This window comes from Diorhabda sublineata, chromosome 5 (genome assembly GCF_026230105.1).
Source record: "Diorhabda sublineata isolate icDioSubl1.1 chromosome 5, icDioSubl1.1, whole genome shotgun sequence".
Lineage (NCBI taxonomy): Eukaryota > Metazoa > Arthropoda > Insecta > Coleoptera > Chrysomelidae > Diorhabda > Diorhabda sublineata.
Window position 1 is genome coordinate 15,898,748 of NC_079478.1, and position 22,962 is coordinate 15,921,709.

The following is a 22,962-nucleotide window of genomic DNA, read 5'->3' on the forward strand; positions in this document are numbered from 1 at the left end:
TCGGCCAATTTACGATTCTGTTCTGTAAGTTATATCACCCTGTATTATGTTCAATGTCAATACCTCAATATAGTTCGCATGCATTTTTTGTTACCTATCTATTGTATGTAAGCATTACATATTTATTTAACGGGAATAATTCACTATATGGAAAATATTATGTATGCGTATGGTAATCCGGACAACTCCATAAATATAACAATAGAATTGACAGTTATATAAGTGGATAGCTAAGTGATTCCTACGATTACCACTATCTCAATTGTTCCATATGACAATTACCTAAGCTACATAACTGAATTCTATATTCTTTGTCTCGAATCACGATATGATCATGCGGTTTTGTTGTGTATTTGTTATTTAAAAAAAAAATCTTTCTATGGGTTATCTGCATGAGAATTGTTTCATCTGTAACATATTTTTATGTATAGTTATCTGGTTACATTCATCGTAGTTTCTTGAAGAAGATAAGATCGTGATTTGAGCTTATTTTCAAAGAAACATCTTAGGACGACACATATTGATATTTTTATATTTTAATATAGGAAATATATACGGGGTGTTCTAGGACTTGATACAACAAATTCAGAAGTGCGTAGATGACGTGAAAATAATTCTAATAATTTTTCTCATACGGCCCCTTGTTTCTGAGTTATAGACCTTTTAAGTTGCAAAATCATAACTTATATTTAAGTAAAATTTATATAATATTTATAAAGGCCAGGGGCGGCTCATTTCTAAAGAATTTCTAGGATTCTAGAAAGTGAACAAACAAACAAATGATTAAAAAAACTTCCTACAAATTATTTATAAAAAAATAGTATGAATAACTTTAGATTTCCGTTATAAACGAACAGGACCGGCTTCGTGGTTCATGTCGTGGACGAGTTAGTAACAATATCAACTTTTCCATGATTGATTAAAGTAACGAATCTGATAATTCCGAGATTTGACACATAAAAAACGGGAGTGAGAAGATGACGTGAAAATAATGCTGTAACATTTAAGTATATTTTCTAAATCATACATTATACATTCGATCATTATGAATGTTTAATGTATGATTATGTACTTCCATATGGTATGATAGACGAAATAAAATTCTACACTACTATCTGAAGACCAGAGGCGGCTCATGCCCAATGGTTAATAATCCGTAACTTTTACACGGATAATAAAATTTTTAAATAGATTTTTCAATAAAGGGTACTCTTTGTTTAACACGATAAAATTTATGGTTTAAGAGATATGTAGATTTTCAAATCGTTGTGCATGCCATGGAAACCGTTCACCATTAAGAGACATTCTGAAGAAAATGATCATAAATTGTAATTATTGGCTAGCCCACGACTTATGAAATAAAGACAAAAAACTATAAGAAATGTTCGAAGTGGGCACTTTGCACTTCTACACACATCCGGAGTCTACGCAGATTATTTCTTTATACTTGGAAGTCACAATGTATTCTCTATCGATCATTTTAAGATCTTTTATGATATCCCAAAAAAAAAATGAATCCATTGTATTTAATTCAGGTAATTCAGACCAAACAAATAGACCTCCTTGACCAATGCACCTATTAAGAAAAATGTTATCCCGATGATTTTTTACATCATTTGGGAAATTGGGAGGGGATCCATGGTGCACGAATTGCATATCTCTGCGAATTGTTAAAGGAATATCACATAAAATAGGTGGGAAATCATTTTGGTGAAATTCTAAGTATCCCTGACTTCCTATAAGTATTTTCAATAATTCCAATTTATGATAATTTTCTTCAGAATGTCTCTTTATGCCAAACGGTTTCTTTGGTATGTACAAACGACCTAAAAATCTAAATATTTCCTAGTGTAGAATTTTATTTTATTCACCATATGGACGTACGTAATCATCCATTAAAAATTCATAATGTTCGAATGTATAATGTATGATTTAGAAAATATACTTAAATGTTACAGCATTATTTTCACGTCATCTACTCACTCCCGATTTTGTTTCGTCATATCCCGGAATTATTATATTCATTACTTCAATCAATCATGGAAATGTTGATATTGTTACTAACTCGTCAACGACATGAACCACGAAGCCGGCCCTGTTCGATTATAATGGAAATCTAAAATTTGGCGAATACCTCAGTTAGTTTGATGTTTGTTTTTATATATATTTTCATCATAGCGGCTTCTCTGATGTTTTTTTTATAAATAGCGGAGAGTTCTTTTTATTTGTTTGTTTGTTCACTTTCTAGAATCCTAGAAATTCCTTTCTGATATATATTCAAACTTGATTAGCAGCGAGAAGGAGTTTACAATAAAAAGTCATAGTGAATGGAACGAAATAGTATCCAGTATATTTGAATAAATTAGTTAAGTGTAAGTGTTTGAATAAATTAAGTAAGTAAAAGATAATGGAAGAAAATTTACCCCTCAGTTCAAGTAAATCTGGAAATAAGGAAAACATTACGATATTTAGAATAAATTTCACATTTCCATGGCTGAAAGGATCTTTTTCTTATATCTTTTTTCATACTGCGCTTTAAAGTTATAACCAGTGGTTGCTCACACTTCTCCCAGATTTCTTAATTACTATTTATATTCCTTCTGATTCACCATCACCAGAATCATTTTAATTTATTTGAATATAATTTAAAGGTAAACTGAGTTAATTTCATGTGCGCAAGTGGAATCAAACCGGGAAAGAACGAGGCGTAAATATATCGAACAGCAAATTTTTCATTCCGGAGTGGAAAAAAAAATATTTTCATGAATTTAATAATTTTTTCAACAATTTCAAACAAATATGTTATCCTGTAAGGACTATGTATTGAATTTTCAACTCTATGTAATTAGATTAATTTAATCGAAGAATTGTTGCAAATTATATAGTACAACCTCCTCTGTTTTCTATATAATAGTAATTCTAAAGAAGAGAGTAATTTAAGAAGTTAATTTTGGGGAGAATTAAAGCTCAGTACCATACAAAGTAACCATAAACCTTAAACCACGCCAAAACCATTTTATTCTGTTATCAAAAATAAAAGGATAAACTCACAATAATATGGAGTAAATCAAAAATATTCAATCTCACTCACCACTAGTACTCTGATTGTCCAATGTATTAAATCTAGAATCAGGCGCATCCGGACTTTCTGGACTAGGTGGATGATCAGAACCAATTCCGGAACTTCCTCCGCTACTTTCAATCCGTCTTCCTTTCACATTCTGCCCTACAATGTTGGCATTGAGACATCGTCTTAATTCGATACCTGTCAAATTTCCTTTTGTTCTGTGTACAGTATCGTAGTCACGAGGAGGTAAAAGAATGGGGGAATTCTTTTTACCTAATTTAGCACGAAGCTCGGCAGCGACGGAATCGTATAACGTTGTTACTCGTGTTGATTCAACGGCGTATCTGTAAAAATCGAATAAATTGACATTAGTATGCAGACTGGGTCTTTATGTATCCGTCATTTTGCTTAAACGGAAATTGTTAATTGTTAATTAAACGTATATGATTTTCTTGAAAAATATTCAATTTGAAATTATAGTACGTAAAAACATGAATGATAAGTGGATACAAAAAATGAGAGAATTTTTAGGGAATTTACGAAAACTAACTAGAAGAAAATTACAGTGTGGTCTTCTTCTTCTTCACGTGCCGTGACATTTAGCGATCGTTGGCTCCCTTGTTGGCTATCCTATTGACTATCTATCATTGTTTTATTAAATGCAACGAAGATTATTTAACCACGTTGTTGTGCGCCTACTTATGCTTCTCCTATCAATCATTTCACCTTGCATTATCAAGTTAAGATGATCGTACTTTACAGGACTGCGCATCTCATGACTAAAGTATTCGAATTTACGTGTCTCTATAGTGTTGACCCAACTTATCCTTCAAATACGGCGATAAAACCACATCTCAAAGGCTTCAAAAAATTTGAGTAGATTTTTGTGAGCATCCATGCTTCTGCGCCGTATAAGAAAAGACATTACACCGTGGCAACCGTGATTTCTCCTTTTGATATATTTTGCTGGTTAGTTATGACCATACAGAGTGAGTTTTATGTATGAAACGCCTCAATTGTATTGGAAACGGCTTGTACGATTTTTATAATGTTTGTTTACAAAGGTCTTGTGATATGGCCGGTATTATGGTGGTATTTACATTGTTGTCAGATCTTTCCTTCTTCCGGCAAAGTAATGAGCTTTATTTTCTCAAATAGATCACCCTGTATATTTTTCGTTTTTAGAAATGATTAAGAAATACTTATTATTTTTCATCTAATGTTCCCTATACCTAAATGCCATAATTTGCGTTATCGCCGCCGAGGTTAAAATAATACATTTATGTGTCTATTACTTCTACAATAACAAATTTGATTTATCAATAAATTATTATTGTTGATGTTTAGTGAAAGTTAAAATGGATCATTTATATGAAAAAGAACTAATTGATATTTTAATGATATAAGGATATGGTGATAGGCGTAGAAGTCAACAAGAATCGTATATCTTTTAATAATTCATATCCTAACCGAAATCTACTGTCAGTAAATTAGTAAAAAAGTTTAACGAAACTGGTTCAGTAACAGATTTATCCAAATCAGGGCACAGAAAAACTGCATCAACTGAAAACAAATCTTTAGATGTTTGTGTCCTGTTAAAAGTCGATCCACACTTGAGTACCAGACAAGTAAGCAGGGAACTTCCATAAATTTCATCCACACAATGTAACGTTGGTTCAAGAGTTGTCAAAACGATCCACATTTTGCGACGAGGCCACTTTTTGTATTAATCGAAACGTAAATCGGCACAATTTTAGATACTGGTCACGTAACAATCCTTGTTGGATGGGTGAATCCCACATCCAATATCCCGAAAAAGTCAATGTATGGACTGGGATGATAGGTGATTAAATAATTGGTCCCTTTTTCATGGAGGGTAACTTGAATGGTCCGGTGTATTTAGATTTATTGGAAAATAGTATTATACCTGAGTTGGCTCTGATATTTCCAAATCCAACTGAGTATTTTCAATTACATTTAGAAAAAACTTGTGCCCACCTCACCATGCGTGTGTTTCCCAGAAGATGCGTGGTTTTATCGAATGACCCCCGCGATCACACGACATGAATCCTTTAGACTATTTCCTATGGGATCACTTAAAAACATCGTTTTTAAACCAAAACCTGCCGATATTCAGGAACTAAGAAATATGATTACCACGGAGAAGATGTGAGCAATTACGGATTTTGGAAAATGTATTGCAAACTTTTAAAAATCGCATGGATTTTTGTATTGAAGTAAATGAACAACATTTCGAGCGTCTGCTATAATCGCCTTTACTGTATGTTTTCGAAAATTCATAATTTTTCTACTTCACAAATGTAGATCTACTTCTAACATGACACTAACATTTAAAGATTTGTCTTCAGTTGTTCTAGGTTTTTTGCGCTATGATTTGGATTAATATTTTGCTGCACCAGTTTCGTTAAACTTTTTACTAACTTACAGACACTAGACCTTGTTAAGAGATTTGTATTAGCACATAAATTATTAAAGAGTTTATTCCATCGTAGCCATCTAAATATAAAATATTAATTGTAACTTTGGTGGAGATACTTTGAATGTAGCTTTAACTCTGAAATTATGGCAGAGAATATCATATGAAAAATAATCAGGATTTGGAAGTTTTCAGGAAAAAGGAGAGATCTGACAACAATGTAGATACCACCATAATACCGGCCGTATCATAAGATCCTTGCGCACAAAAATTTATAAAAATCGTACAAGCCGTTTCCAATATAATTGAGGCGTTCCATACATAAAACTCACTCTGTATATTTAATCTTCTTTGTATCAAGCTATACGAGTAGTTCGTAATTCTGACAGACCATAATATGACGGTTTATGAACCTCTGTAGTTCTTCAAACAAGCTAATAAACAATATTATCAATGTAGCGTCTATTATTGACAAGTTTTTTATTAAATATCTTCATCAATGTTGTTAAAACTTCATTAAATATTTCATCAGAGTACAAATCAGAGAGCAATGGTGACAATTCCCAATTACTTGTAATAAAAAAATTGATTTCATGCTACAGCTGATTTTCTGATACATAATTGTCAATTATGAATCGAGGTGAAAATAGAAAATCGTTTCCTCTAAGAAAGAATCTTATAATCAAGGTATTTGATTGAATGTTTTAAGAGTTGTCGGTTCTAATAAATCATAGATGATCATTATTACATAAAAAATTGTTACATAAAAGTTAATTTATTAATATGAATAATTACTGCCTTATATACCAATTAATGTATGTTGTAAGTCTATTGGACGAATAGTATTAATTTATTAATTCGTAAATTTTTATTCATATAGGCAATACGTTCATATTTTTGGTGAAATAAATTAATTTATATTGAATTAACATGAAAGTCTGGAATAGCTAAAAGCGAAGAAAGTTTGCTCTACAATATATCTCGTGTTATATTACACAATTTATATGAAATTCACGACTAAGATTGAGGAAATTATATCACGATACTATACGAGGGCAATTTGACGGAAGAGTGACTGTTTAATGAAAAAAAAATGGTTTGACAATTTTTTAACTTGAGTTTCCTATTTTTCTCAATCCCTCAGTCCTTTCAAAAAATAATTATTCAGAATTTCCGCTAAACATGCAGTTGGCTCTACAACCACCTCTTCATTTATCAAAAATCACCAAATTGTCTTAATCAACAAATGCGTTTTGAATCAAAATGTATTAGTAGATTGGTATATTATCGTTTTTCCTTTCTTCTTCATCGAGCATAATCTCTGAATGTTGCCAAAAATTTATCAAATTCTATAACTCCTTATAGAATCCGCTTTCATATCTCCCTGATGCTAATGCTAACTTATACAGTTTCTTTTTAATGCCCGTAGTTTTAGAGCCTCGCAATACAATTAATGACATCAAAAATAAAAATCTGGAACTGATGGACTTACATTAAAAATGTTTTCGAGTCTTCTCGATTGCACATTAAACCATCTTACCACTTTAATCAACGTTTCATTTCAAAATGGCACTTTTCCCAATTGTCTTAAGACGGCTATAATTATATCTCTGTATAAAGGAGGACCTAAAAATCAAGCATCGAATTATCGCCCAATTACACTCCTTCCCACGCTATCTAAGATCATGGAAGGATTGGTCAAAAGGAGGATTTCATCAGTTCTGTTTAAATATAAAATACTACCAATTAATTTGGGCTTTTAGGTGCCCCAAGCACAAATGATGCTATATTCTCCCTCCTTAATAATGTGTACTGTAGCCTGAACAGACATCACTCCACTGCAACAACATTTTGTGATTTTTCTAAGGCTTTCGATTGTTTTAATCATAATATTCTAATCAACAAATTGCCGTACTACGGGTTCAGGGGAACACCACTCGCAAGGTTTAGTCATACCTTACCAACAGAAGTCAGCTTGTGAGGGTTGATACAACGATGTCTTTTTGCAGGCCAATAGAATGTGGAGTGCCCAAGGCTCAGTACTAGGTCCTATTTTGTTTCTTCTGTTTATAAACAACATCGACTATCTACACATCAGTGACGGAATATGTCTATTTGCAGACGACACTAGTTTCTATGATCTCACTTCATAGGACCATATCTAGTGATCCAATCACCATTAAATCATGGTGCGATTCTAATCTTCTCTGTCTCAATGTTTCTAAAACCAAAGTGTTATCATATAAAAATACATTGCAGCCTTTTTTATTAAATAACACCACTATTGACGTTGTTGAATCTATAAAATTGAAAGATCTTGTTGTGGACAGTTCTTTGAAATAGGAGATTAAGTTCCTCCTGTTTTGCGCTGAGATCAGTTTCAAAAGAACTGAACTGATCCACCTCCTTAACAGTCTGTTATGCCCTCATTGAGATGTATTTCCGATATGCCCTTCCCTTCGGGGTTCGTGTGGTGCGACTCAGTTTGAGTGAATCTTCAAACTACAAAAGAGAGCTGTTAAGATATTTATTTGGACTAAACAGCAGGGCTCACTGTAGGGACTTCTTTAAAAGATTCAAAATTCTGACTCTTCCTTTCTTATTTATCTTTGAATCCGTTTGCCTAATTCATAAGCACGCTTCTCCAAATTCAGAAAGATCGTCCACCTTAAGAATTAGTTAAAGGCTCAATATTTTACAATGCAATAAAAATGCACAATTAGTTGCCAACTGAAATAACACAAAAAACCAGGGGTCCAGAAAATTCACAATTACTGGACAGTTTTATGATATATTCAAAAAATATGCCATTCTTAGGTCACCAACCACTCAACTAAGGTTATTTCTTAATTATAAATATATAAAATGCACCCAGCAGGTAGTTAGTATAAACAAAATAGCCAGAGTGCCAAAGATAGTGGCAAAGTTTTTAAATCTTCCGAACACAGAGCAATATATTGGCTACGCCTTTAGGCGTTCTTCAGCAACAATTTTGGCTGAACAGCATACTGACACTGCACAACCCAAAAAGGATGCAAGTTTGTGTACTTTATCTATACAGCAACAAGAAGCAATAAAAATATATGTTAGGGATACCGCCAATAATGCACCATTACAAAATTCACGGCAATTTAGTAATTGCTATAATAACAACTTTACATTTAACTTTTATAACGTCTCAGAAGAAAAGTAAAACAAAATATGTATAGATATTGTTTAATTACCTTTCTTATTTAAGAAATACGTTTTTGGAAGAATTTTTTACGTGGTCGTGGGAAAAAAAGTGTAAGCAACTTGTTGGAAAGTGTATTACGCATTCGTTATGTTTCAGCACTCGTGCAAATCAGTAACTAGTGCGAAATATATCACTTTCCAAAATCGTTATGTAATATACTATTTTTTCATACTGTACTGTAAAGTCGACTTAACCGTACTAATTTGTGTCCGCAAAATGGCACTTTACGATATCCTTGTACTTCAGAGTTAAATTCTCCCAATCCTAATTCAATATGTCTACTTTTGCTTACACTGTTACCTTAGTGACTTCTGTTAATTTTCATTTTTTTAAACAGTACGGGAATAATCAAAAGAGCTATTTTTCAGTAAAATTGTCAAATATGACATTTAATATTTTAATATGATTGTGCTTTTCATTTATGAAAACAGTATGAAAAAAAAACATTGAGATATACGTCCGTGAAGTTATATTACGGTACCCGAATAGATAATCTTGACTCTTCCATTTACCAAGTCGTTTTAAAACATTTATATCAGCCCCAGCGTTGGCTAACAGTGTTGACGAAGTCCTTTTGAAGCAGTCCTGTATACTTTTCTAGGTGCTCAAGATGAAGGAACTCAGCAATTTTTTTAAGTGCCCCGCCAACAGTGTGTGTTACAGCTCTTTGACCTACGCATCTTCCTAGTCTGTAGTCTACGAAAAGTGCTTTTAGTGAAAGGTGTTTTCGCAAATTTCTATATTTTCTGAACACATCCAAATATTGCACCGCATTGCTGTTACTCACAGTAAAAACCCGTCGAACATGTGCTTTTGTGTGATTAATACGAACCACTAACTAAGAACCAGTATCCTCTACATCGTCTACTATTAAATTATGAATGTCTTCCCTTCAACAACCTCCAGCAATGCCAATTAATGCGATACTCTTTTCCAGTAAATAGTCTTTGTCTGGGGCGTCCCTCATAAATGTTTCAACTTCTTCCTTTGTTAGTACCTTCGACTGTTTTGGATAGTAGTCTACACTTTGTTTTTTTAAAAAAGGTATTAACTTGAAATAACGGGAAATGTTGACATTCTCATAAACCATAATTATTGATTTGACCATCCAGTATTTGGACCATGATGAAGAGCTATTGGATGTTTTTTATTATTTCTTACACCAGTCGCAGAACATCGCATATCCTTTTTCGTACCTTTTCGAAGACTTAATTGGAATAATTTGCCCTACTGCATCCGTACTTTTTTCAGCAATTTTATTTGAATAATCAGCTATTATTTCGAAAACTTCCTTCGTCGCCTCGTCCATAAACATCTATCTCTTACCGCACTAAAGCACTTCCCTTATGACGTGAATAATTATTAACTCCGATTTCTCAAGCCGCGTTAGACAGTGTAATTGTGAGTATATAGCCGTATGGTAATAGTAGTGAATAGTGTGTTTAGTATAAATATCACCAAATCTTATTGAAATCATATCTTAATTATCTGTGCGTGTCAAAAAAATTTTTTGATATGTACAACTGTTGTGAGATGTTACACAAATCCAGTATTCTAAAGAGATGCATAAACTTCGAGTAGATGCTGCTGTTTTCAAATGTTTACTTTTTTCTGATGGAATATAAGTCAACGATTATGAGAATATATATCTCATGTTATCAAAATCATAGTTGAACAGAAGAAAAGTTAAAACTTCCTCATTCTCAAGTGAAAACTGATGAAACTGATAAAATTGTTACAAAGAGGAAAACGCTAATATTTTTATGAGGAGCATTTTAGAGCATAAAATTCACACATAGAAGATTATATATTAGTACATCTGAGTTCTCGGTTTATCGTTATTATATATTAGTACATCTGAGTTCTCGGTTTATCGTCTAGACTTTAAAACATTTTCTAATCAACAATGAATTTATTGTTCCAAAATTAATCAACAATTCACTCACCTTTCTTCGCTGCTTTCACTTTCTCTTGTACTCGTTCCTGTGTCACTTCCTATACTACTATCAACTTTTTTAAGCTCCTTTTGTGGCTTTAATTTACTCTCAATCTCGGCAAACTTTTTCTGATTTTCAGGTCTTTCTATTAAAGTTTGCAGTTGGATTTTTAATAAAGTAGCAGTTTCCAAACTGTCACATCTATATGCGTGAACGTGTAACGGACATTTCGTTACAGGATTGAATAATAACAAAATACAAGCTATGACGTCTTCTTGTTGATATACGCATGTTATAGTATTGTGAGGAATAAAATGTTTGATTGTCTCGTTTTTAGGTTTGGAATTTTTTTGATTCTGCGAAACTACATTTTGTATTATCTTAAGACCTTTATGTGATACTTGGAGGGTTACTTTGAAAGGTTCTATGTCTTTTTCGCGTTCTTCCAAATGTTTGATCACCGGTACTATGTATTCAGTTCCTCTTAATCCTTTCGATTCTTTAGCACCAAGAAACCAAACGTAGTAACTGGATTTTTTTATATCTTTTCGTAGCTTCAAAGCCATTGGAATTTTCTTATTTCCCTGGCATTTTAAGAATAAATAGTTAATATATATGGCACAAATTTGTGATAACTAGCTGTTTATTGTTTTGACTAGGCTTGTTCCTGCAGATTTGCAGTATCTGAAACAAAAACAATTCTTTAGAGAAATAATATCGCAATGTCAATTGTACTATTCATTTAAGTAAACTACATTTTTTTTAAAGTAGCTTATTGAAAGATATATTAATATTCTACTTTTTTTCTGCGGGTAATTTCAAGACAAAATAAACATTCTATGTTTACGTAGCTCATACACAATATTAGAGATGTATCATCGTCATCATCTATCAAAGCATTAATATCAATAATTTCAACAATTATATTTCATATTGTTCGAAGACTATTCTTTTCAAGGTGATTATGTGTCACATTGTAAAAAATAAAATCACGTCTTATCACTGAATAAAATAACAGCGTGATCATACATTACTAGAAGCATTTCCCATGAACGAAAAAAAATATATGGTTCAAACTCCTATATAATAGTTGATTTGCATGCACTAAATTTTGATATTTCTTGAAACGTTTGCTCCAAGAATAAACTTTGTAGAAGATCAGTTTTCCACGTTACCAATTTCCCTGTAGATTGTTACTCATATAAAGATAATTATTGATAAATGCTACAAGGCGCAATATTGAAGTGGATACTAATTTTTTTGTGAGATGAGAAAAAAAACAGATGCAAAAACAAATAGGACTAACTTGGAATTCTGAATACTACAACTAAAACTCTAGTATCATTTACTAATTAGAGTCTACCCGGTACTCCTGATTGAGTATTACTTCGGGATATCACCTTTTTCTTAACTTGTTATAGGCTTCTCTCATCCCCATGTCTAGTTTATGCATATTGTATTTATTCCGTCACTCTTAAGAGTTCTTTAATGTTCGCCTTACCATTCACTGTTGACTTCCTTGTCTGTGAACATGAGCAGAACAAATATGCTTACAGCGTCTCATATCTTCTTCCTTTCTCGAATATTTATTACTGGTTACGGGAAGGCCATCATTAAACTGAACCTTGATCCTAACTGAATTCATCAATATAAAATTTCACTCCAAAACATCTTCCATCTGTGTCAGCGTTGGTAGTCACAACTCGGTGGTTTTTTATTTTCGATCCTACCAATATGCAACGAGTCTCGGAGTGTTCTACTTTGACTTTTATGTTAACTCTAATTTCCATTTTAATTAGTTAATACAGAGACTGTAATACCAAGTAATTTTATTAATGCTTTAACATCTTCGTGATTATGTTCACGTTTGGGCGTATTTTAAACACATAAATCAAAACTAATGTAGTATTAATTATGGCTACATATTTTTTTCCACTCCGGTTCACTCATTTCATTTAGACAAATATCTTACATGTAAGTTCGAGACCGAAAGTGTGAGTTATTTTTAAAGTACGAATAAATCAAATGGACTTGATCGACGTATTTGGGATAATTGCAAATATCTCTGCGGGTTGTCCAGTATCGGAAAACTGTCAGTTGATTGATTTTATCTCTAAAATCTATAAATCATCAAATACACTCATTTCTATATGATAGAATTGAAAGAGTAGTAATAATTCTAATCTGTTCAAATTAATTAATCAACTGTTTTCGAGCAATAAAACGTATTTATAAACAAGCAAAATAAGTTATATTCTACTGAATAGTATATTGTATAACACGAGCTTTGAATTAGAGATTTCACACGATTTTGCAGAATTGAGCAATGAACCGTAGGCGAATGGCTTAAGACCGCTTGACATAATGCAATACAACGTGCAAGAAATTGCATGCAAGTGTCTGTAAATAAATTCGTAACCTCAAATTTTAACTTATATTTTATACATAGTTTAACAATGGAATTAACGAAGTCAAGTTTTACGAACTTCAGCTGATCTGTTATTCTAAAACTAACTAGATTGCAAATCAGATGAACTTCATCTGTGCATCTTTTGATCAAGAAATATTGCTTGCATTACATATTGTATTGCATCATGTCAAGCGACCTTTAAGCAAACGAGTGTAGTAGCGAATTTGCAACACATGTTGTACTCGATATTTTTCTAACAATCACACAAAAACGCAATTGGTATTTCTTTTTCAACTCACAGATAATTCTATAACTTTCTCAAATTCACTCTGTCACTTGACAACGGTTAAAAAGTCAAATTTAGAATGTCATTCGGCAAAACACTCTAGCTACGGACAAAATAATTATTTTCTGGAAATTAGAAATCAGTAATCATCGACCTGTGTACAAGATAAAAACACACAGCTGTCCGTCAGTCGGGTTTTCTCAAATTTTTCATTTCACACGAGTATACCGTTCGGTTATCTCCGTAGTGAAATTGTTCGCAATTTGAAATTTTCAATAAGGGGAAAATGTATGGAATATGTCATATTTTATAATGGTCGTCGAAAAAGTCAATATAATACATTGGGATTATTTAGGAATCGAATACAAGATGACTCTAGACTTGTCACGATTAATTTCGACGTTTTAAAATTGATATATAATACCTAATTGAGAATTCTTTTATAAAAACTCTTCACTTTCGCCAGATGTTTGATTCTGCAACTTCCACTTCAAATAATGCTATTTGTTACAATCAAATATATACATTTAAAATCATCATTTTGCTACATATATGGCACTAACCTACATTCAATAACTGAAAATAAACTTTTATAGTATTAATAGCCCTAATAAAGTTAATTAACAAGTTGCCCGATATAAATACTTTCGGCTCTGTAAATAGTAACATCAACTTTACACCATTTTCTTCAATTCGCTAAGTGTAATAAATAAAATTCACACAATTAATATTTGTCTACCTGATTAACATATCTACGATCAGAGTGGTGCGAAAACTGTTTTTATAACTGCAGTAATACAACAACTGCTTCGAAATATAATTTTTCAGTTGAGCTAACAATTGAGAGTGATTAAACATGATATGAGAATGTACGCGTAATTTGTTCAAATCGTAATTGTTTTCTGTAATATACTTGGACCCGTTGAACATTTCCAATTGTGATTTTTCACTTCCCATAATGATGTATACATAGTATCCCAATTAGGAGATGAAGCGGAAACTGTTTTTTCAACTGCAGTCATTTATCATAAGATAATAAAAACTGCCAAAGATATTTATTATAATAGGAAACTCGCCAGTTCTCGTAACCTTTCTAAACAAACATGGTCTACTGCGAATGATTTAAGAAATACGCCTTCTTCATTGAGCATAATATCTACTTCACCTGACAACCTCAATAATTACTTTCTGAATGTAGCCAAAAATTAATCAAACTCTTAACTCCTTCTCATGATTCGCTTTCATATCTCCAATTCTTCGGTATCTACCACATATCACTTTTAGAAATTCAAGATCGAGATTTCTAGTCAGAACTTAAAGTACTGTAATAGAAATAGATTTTGAAAACACAAGCATGTTATTAAGCTCAAATACTCATCGAGAAACTGCCCATATTGAAAATATTCTAATGAATGCAAGACTATCTGTAAAAGACAGATCAGATACAGTAACTATATTTTTGGTGGTAAACTAATTCAACAATAAATTTAAGATGACATTCATTAACACATGCGGTATATAAGTAAATAATCTATCGATTTGGTCATAAATTTTTTACAGTTACCCAAACAATAAAATTATATTTTTAAAATACTTGACCTTTATATCGTGAACAGAACGGGGTAAAACAAATGGAATACTAAGATCTAGTTTGAAAATATGAATAATATGGAGTATAATAATAGAGAAAGTTATAAGCAATAACATCGAAAATCCTGGTATATACAAATTGATAATAATTATCCAATTTATATCATTTCTTTATTCCTGTAAGCTGAAAGAATTCTTAGTTTGGAGAAGGTTTATTTATATTTCAATTACTTTTGTCCCACGGTGTGATTTTAATGATTGTTCATTACAAAATGACTATTCAATGTCTTTAATCAATCCCATAATTTCATTATTGTCAGCAGTTTCCGAAGATATGCTGACCTGAATTTCACCATTGTCAAGCCTAAGGCTGACCGAGAAATTTACTTGTAGAAGCTGCGTCCATTTTTGATTTTGCAATTTCACAAATTATCGGGTATAAGATGTTCAATACCTTCATTAGGATAGTTAAAATATCAAAGACTGTGACTAACGGTATATTAGTAACAATAAATGTTCTTAGAATGTTGTTAACGACCTTGTGATCATAATAAATAGTTTGAGAATAATTAAAATCGACTTACATGGTATTATTTCGATAGTAAATTAGCTTTTATCGTGATTTAGCTCACTTGAATTATTTTGCTTTTGGTGCTTCTAAGAGAAATATCACGAAGTTGTCCAATACATAACTCATAACTACCTATGCTCAAGCTAATTTTTAAAATAATTAAGAGTATTTTTTATATTAATAAAGTTGGAAATTAATTCATACATGAGTATTCAATATTATACGAGGTCTGGCTAATAAATAACGAAACTGGTTACGAAAAGGAGTTTTATTATAAAAATTATTCTACATTCGAATGCTCCCCTTCAATAAGTATGGCGAGGGGAGGGGACCTCGCCACACACTTTTCCATACGTTTTTCCATTGATCGAAGCAGTCCTGGAAGTCTTCTTTGGTGATGGCCTTTAGGAGCTCTGCCGTTGTTTTTGCTTTACCGCTCTTATCGGATCCCTTTCAAAGGAGATCTTTTTTTAACCTTTCTTACCTTTCAAGGAAATCTGAGCAGACCCGTTGACGTAAGAGCTTTTGGTCAGGAGTCAGCACCAGCTACGCACAGACTTTTGTCATGTGTAATTCCTTGTGTGCAATTTTTTTAAACGTGTTTTGAAGCATGCATAGACAAGATATCCAGATACCCAACGCACCCGTCTAAGGCGCCCTCTAGGCGCGCAGTCTCGTTAATTAGTAGCCATACCTCGTATGTGGTGGTGAATTATAATTGATTATGAGTTTCCATTGTTTTTCTATAATTTTCATTTGTAGATTATGCAGAAAAAGCTTTTCTATTTCAAAAAGTACTACAAGTATTTCTTCATAAAAGAATAAGCATATTGACGTTACGAGATTTGATCCATTAATTTATATTTGAGGCAGACTTTCCTTAACAGTGGTTTTTAGAGTCACTAAATAAGATTATAGAACACCAATATCCACAAGATGAAACTAATGAAATGATTACTCATCTAATTTGGTATATAGTTAACAATACCTGGTTGAATACAGGCTTTTCTAAACAGATATATAGCGAGACTGCCGATGTAAAATATTTTCTCTTTTACAGCTACAAAAGACTGTATTGTAATGTATTTTGGTCGTTACCCAGAGTATCGGCATAACCATTTTCGGGGGCTTCTTGTTCAAATGAAAGAAACAAGAACTAAAGAGCTAAGAACAATTGGGCAAACACATCATGCATATGAAATGTGAAATGTACCATACGGTTTGTGCATCAATACCCACAGTTTCAGCAATTGCCCGATTGCCTAACCGATATTTTCGATATTGTTTTGATGTGAAGGGGTGTTTGATTTTGTTTTAATTTTTTATTTAGAAATTCATTCTACTCTACGCCTCTGGCAGTCTCTCTTTCTTCGTTACTTGTCGTTTTTATGTAGCGAGACGAGAACGCAGTATATGTATTATATAGAACGAAGTAAGAACGTTTGGTTCTAATAAAAAGAAGCTTTGCTTCCAGAAAATAAATGGGACTTTGTTTCATTTAAAATAAATAGAAAATTTAAATACAAAATAAAAATATACAGTCCACTTCATTCAATACAACAAGGGGTAACCCGGGCGAAAATCATCTAGAATGTCTTAATGATCATCTTTTAAATACTTAAAACCGTTAATAACGGGTGCATGAAATGAACATTCATAGTCATATACTTCTTTCAATAATTTATAAGTTTCATTTGCTGTTTATCTTAGCTTCTCTTGACACTTCAGAACAATTTTTGTTCTACTATCACACTTTTTGGCGAAACGACAAAAAAAGCTTTGATAGGTACGAAAGAACGGTTATACTGATTTGTTCACAGTTGCGAAAGGCGCTTCAAACTCGTTGCCTGATAGCTATATTTTCTAAAATATGACTGAAAACTGGAAATTCCATATTCAATTTGCATTTGGTAGTAACTAAAGTATAAAAACTATATGAAGTTATTCTGTTTATCAATTTACAGAAATATCGGTTTTTGTTCTGTTTGTTCATTACCTTATTGCTTCTAGATAGTTCTTATCATAAAAAAAACAGAATACTCGTGTTTTATATAGTGCAGAGTGATATGCCAAGTGTGAACGTTTTGGGTTGGTTTTCTTGTGAATAGTACTGTTGAAGATTTATTCATCGAATAAAATCTTGTATTTCACTTTCAATGAGCTACTAATGTAATTCTTATGTCTACCAATAAATTTTTTATGATTTCTTAGATTTCTATTGTTTCCTATAAGTTGGTGCATTCCTTCAATTTCTATAGTTAAATTCATATGTTTCTTCAGTTATAGTCTACTATCAATTCATCGGTTATACGAAAAACAAACTATATTATCTCTCTAATATACGCGGATGGTTCCATAAGTAACTGACCTGTCCTAGAGATAGCTTGAAAAATACTGTATTAGAAAGTACACCATCTATACAGCATATGTTCCAAGTTTGGAGACGCCACGCTGCTTACTATTTGTTTGACAGCCATCAAAAGTAAACGTTTTCAGTGAATTTGTAAATATGGAAAAATTTGGTCATCGTTATGTGATATAATACTTTTATTTGAAAGGCTTTAACCTAATCAATATAAATATTGAACTACAGTAAATTGCCTACAACGCATTTCAGGATTAATAATCGTCGCTTGAAAATGTGATTCTTACGTTTCTTCATGTTTTAAAGTTGAACTTGAAGCTATTAAACGCTTATCAACTCTGATAATATATTTTGTGTGTCATACATCTCAGTTATAGGTTGTCTTTATAAACAGTCTTCAGTTTATCTTTGTGTAAGTATAGAAATTTATATTAGACTTAGCATATATTTGGAAGAATAAATGAATGAAAGAAACTATGAATGATGAATTGTGTGGTAATAACATGATATACGAGGATGGTCCCAGAAGTACCCAACAAAGAGAACGGAGCCCCATTGTTCGTCAGTGCAATTAACGTGTTATTTAGCAAAGATGAGCTGATAATGAATCGGTCATCTCCCTCGGATATTCCTTAAGGAATGGCATCTTCAATGAAAGTTACCAGTTTCTTCGTAATGGCGGTCAACTCTGGAAACAGCAGATTGATTCATGTTCAGCGCACTGGTCACTTCTCGCTGACTTTGGACTTGAACATCTCAGTGAGTTGTACAATTGTACAATTAACAGTAAAATATTGGATAGCAGAATTTTAACGATCTGCGAAGTAGTCATCTGAAAAAAACACGGTAAATCCCATACTCCCTGAAAATTTGGACATGAGAAAGTGTCATGAAGATGTTTCCATCGAGTGTTTGACAGAAATAAAGCAGAATTTTTGCGCCGTTTCATAATCATGAATAAAACGTGAATCCATCACTTCCCACCCGAAATAAAAGAACAATCAAAACAATGTACTGAAAATGGAGAACCGGCTCCGAAGAAGGCAAACACCGTTCCATCTGCAGACAAGGACATGGCGTCGATTTTTTGGGATATAGGATAATTTCCATTGAGTACCTTGAAAAAGATAAAACTGTCAACGGGGAGAATTATGCGAACTTATTGCAATGTTTGAGCGAAAAAATTGAGCAAAAACAGCCGAATTTGGCTAAGAAGAAAGTGTTGTTTCATCAAAATAATGCACTATCTGACACATCCGTTATTGCAGTAGCCAAAATTAATGAATTACAGTGTAAAAAAAAGAAGAGATGATGTTGGCAGTTAAAGGCTATTTTGAAGAGCTTGTGTATAGAAAATAAATATATTTTTTTCCATAATTTTGTTAACATTGGCACTTTTGGGACCATCCTCATATCACATAATATGTCAATCATCTGAAACAAAATGCCACGTAAGTGTACTCTAGAACAATGCCAGCTCTGCAATAAAGTGTTTTGGTAATAGTACCAACTTCAAAACAAAGAATAATCGCATTATTCTCCATTCAAATTTGGTTAAGTAATTACTAAGGTTGTGAATGTTTCCCAGTATTATTTCAAATTCATACTGTATCACTCAACAATCACTTAAACCATTATTTAGTAAACAAACTGTACTGCAATATGTAGAAACTTTCAATTAATGAAAAATGGCATACGTTGAGTTGAATAATTTGTATTTTTTATAATAGTGCAAGAAAATAATTTCAATTTCAGGTACTGCCATTCTTGCAAACTTTCTAAGCGTGTTCTATTTCTTAATTTTCAATATTACTATTGTTTCTTTTTTGTGGGTCTATGAGCTATATTCGGTTTTACGGTGGATGGGCTGCTAACCCGTTCCACTAACCCTCCTCCTTTTCTCGGGCTTGGGACCGGCAACACAATCGCTAAGCTACTCAATCCACCCAGCGATCATGCAGGCAAGACCGCAATCAGACCTATATTATCCTATGCAGCAGAGACCCGACCTGAGACCTCTAAAACGAAACGGATATTGGAGACTACAGAAATGAAAATAGTTCGAAGAATAGCGGGAAGAACACTACTGGATAGAGAAAGGAGTGAAAACATAAGACGAACATGTGGGATAGATAATATCAATGACTGGGTACTGGATAGAAAGATAAAATGGAATGAGCACATTGACCGCATGACGGAAGAACGAATTGTGAAAATATCAAGGGACAAATCACCAGCAGGACAAAGAAGCATTGGAAGACCTAGGAAAAGATGGAGTGACAACCTCCCAGGTGACTGAGCAGAGGCAATGACGTAAAGAAAAACAGGCAATGATGCCTATACACAGCAGAAAGAAGAAGAAGAAGAACTATTGTTTCTATTTTAATTTTCTCTCCCGTTAAGTGGAAACTCAACCACAAGCTTTTCTGACACCAATTGGTCTAGCAACTATTATTGAAGTTTGTTCAAAATGTTAATAATGACGACTTAGTAAGACAAATAGTTCATCCTAGAGTTTTCAATATTATCAATGATCTAGAAATATGGTTTTATACTTTGCCATTAGAAAACGTTGTCGTCAGACATACAAATATATTGTTGCGAGGTACATGTGCGATTAAGGTGTCTTGTACCATCACTTGTCGAGTTTTGAAACTATTATTTTGGAAGTTCACCATCCTTTTATCAATGTCTATTTAGATAGTTATAGCCGAGAACAGTGATCAAGATTGTTCTAAACAAACATTCCAGATGAGACGATTATCTATGTAAAGATAAAGCTGTTTGGTGAATAATCAGTCAGTCAGTCAAGAAATTTGGACTCAAATACTAGTATGTATATATCGGTGTGAATGAAATACTAGAACATTTTAAGGGTGTTTCATATATTGTCATAAGAAAACACCTTCACTTAACTTTAAAAAGCAAAACTGGCATTTAAGATCCGTTTTTATGCTTGGTCAATGGAAAATGAACCATTTCTAACATCTAAAATATTCATTTTACCGCTATTACACATCAAACTTGATTTGATATAGAGAACCTGACAAAAAAATAAGCTAAAAATCCTGCTTTTTTCTTGAGTCTTAGTCTTATTGGCCTCTGTTAACAACTACAGATCACCGGATTTTCATTAAAAAATTGAGCAGTCGCTGAATTCTCCAAAAAACGTAGGATTAACATAATATTAAAGAATTTTTCATTACTAAACATGTTGTAATATAACAGTTTTATTCCAATATTTCAGATAGTTTAATGGTAGCGAATCTTAGGTAGCATGAACCCATTGAAAAAGAAAGAAATTACTCTGTTGCATTTTGTAATTGCTGTAAACAGAACTTGCTAACACGACAGGAAATTTCGAAATTATTTGGTCATACTTGAATATTTTCAAAAAAATAATAGTCACCGGAAAGTTTGGTTGAAGTTAAATTATGATTCCAAATACGTAACAAATACAGATATCAATTAATTTAATTGTTGTTCTAGACAAAAGTATCTTGTAACCATTCCCACGGAATTAATTTTCGTGAGTTAAGTGATGTTACAAAATTGGGCAAAAACTTTACATAATTATAGTGTCTATTGTCCTTTCAATTGAAAACAATCGCTGCGTAGGAGTTACTATAAACAAGTAGGTTCAACTTGTTTAGTTTTGAATATTTTTAAATTAATTCTATATCTACTACTTCATTTCATATACAGAATTGGCGTGAATAATGTGGAAAAGATTTATGACGGCAGCTGGTTAATATAGTATTTTCTGTAACCTCAGTGTACATCACTACAACATTGCGGAAAAAATGCGTGAATTTATAATAACAAACAATAAATGAGGTTTCCGTTATTTCGTAAAAAATCTATAGAAAGTCTAGAGATTAGTCATTAGAATTCAAATTAAGATATTACCATTGACCTAAAATCGTTCGACTACTTTTATCCACATTCAAAATATTGAATATATTGTATGGAAGGCATCTAAAATGTGTCTATATGAGGTTCGTTTCAACCCATCAAAAAACCGTCCTTGGTATGGTGACGATTCTACGCAATTGAGATTACATGTTCCAACCGTGCAGTTACCGTTACGAACGATTCTATTTGGTGTTCCAACCGACTTAGGTATCGTTTGTGAACCGTTTTCGGTATGGTCTTCTCGATTCTTGGTTGATAGCAAATACTGTTCAGATTAGCAGGTTGGAAAAAACAAGGGAATTAGAACGATATCAATTATTTCAACAAACCGTTCCTACCACTAAATTATTTGCGCGTTATATTCAATTTTTCAAATTAAAAACAAAAGCTCGCACTAAGTTAAAATGTTTTTCTATTTAATAAGTAATTTTGTTTTAGATAGGTTATTATTTTTACAACTGTAGCTTACTATGCGGCCATCAAATATTCAGGAACATAAACTAAAGACCAAAAATATTGTATAGCTATAGATGATTTAGAAAATCGGCAAATAATTGAACACTGGTGAATTACAAAAGATGTAGGATAATATAAAGAGTGCATTGATGTTGGTAATGTTCAGAAGGAAGTTGATGGTATCTATGAACGTAGAAAAATGACTGCTGCATTTGAAAAAGCTGGATTAAAAAGGTGGGGTATCAATTGCAAAGTTTATTTGATGCTGCAGATTCAACTTCGGATAGTTTGACGTATATATTGCACAAGAAAATTGAAGAATTATCCTAATTGAGGTGGTATAAGAAACAACACTTTCATGAAGGTCATAAGATACTTCAGTTTCAGGAATATTAGCTATTACGATGGTGTCTCGTTGAATTAAAACGGTATCGACAATTCAAGCAAGAATGGTTATGATGAAGTTCCTTCGGTAAGCAAGGTGGGATCGGTTCTATTTTTCACTCTGTGGATATGTAGCTGGAGAAATAGTAAGGTCAGACAAGTGCGAATGTATTTTGGATACAGTAGTCTCGGTGTTTATCGGCAATTAAAGTGACGATATTCCTGGTGTCGATTAGCATTTAAAAATAAGATGGAATATGATTGTCTCTTAGTTTCTTCCACCTGCTTTTCAATATATAGCTCACTCTA

General features: G+C 32.6%; 1 protein-coding gene across 1 annotated transcript in view; it reads right to left on the reverse strand.

The window, feature by feature from the left end:
- LOC130444448 (trichohyalin) overlaps window positions 1–22,962 on the reverse strand; it is a 132,227-nt gene that overhangs the window by 48,962 nt on the left and 60,303 nt on the right. The window contains exons 2-3 of the mRNA XM_056779573.1: window positions 10,686–11,360; window positions 3,092–3,411 (exon numbers count right to left, since the gene is read on the reverse strand). Of these exons, the coding sequence (XP_056635551.1) occupies window positions 3,092–3,411; window positions 10,686–11,242 (877 nt within the window). The 5' untranslated portion in view covers window positions 11,243–11,360. The remainder of the gene's footprint in view (window positions 1–3,091; window positions 3,412–10,685; window positions 11,361–22,962) is intronic.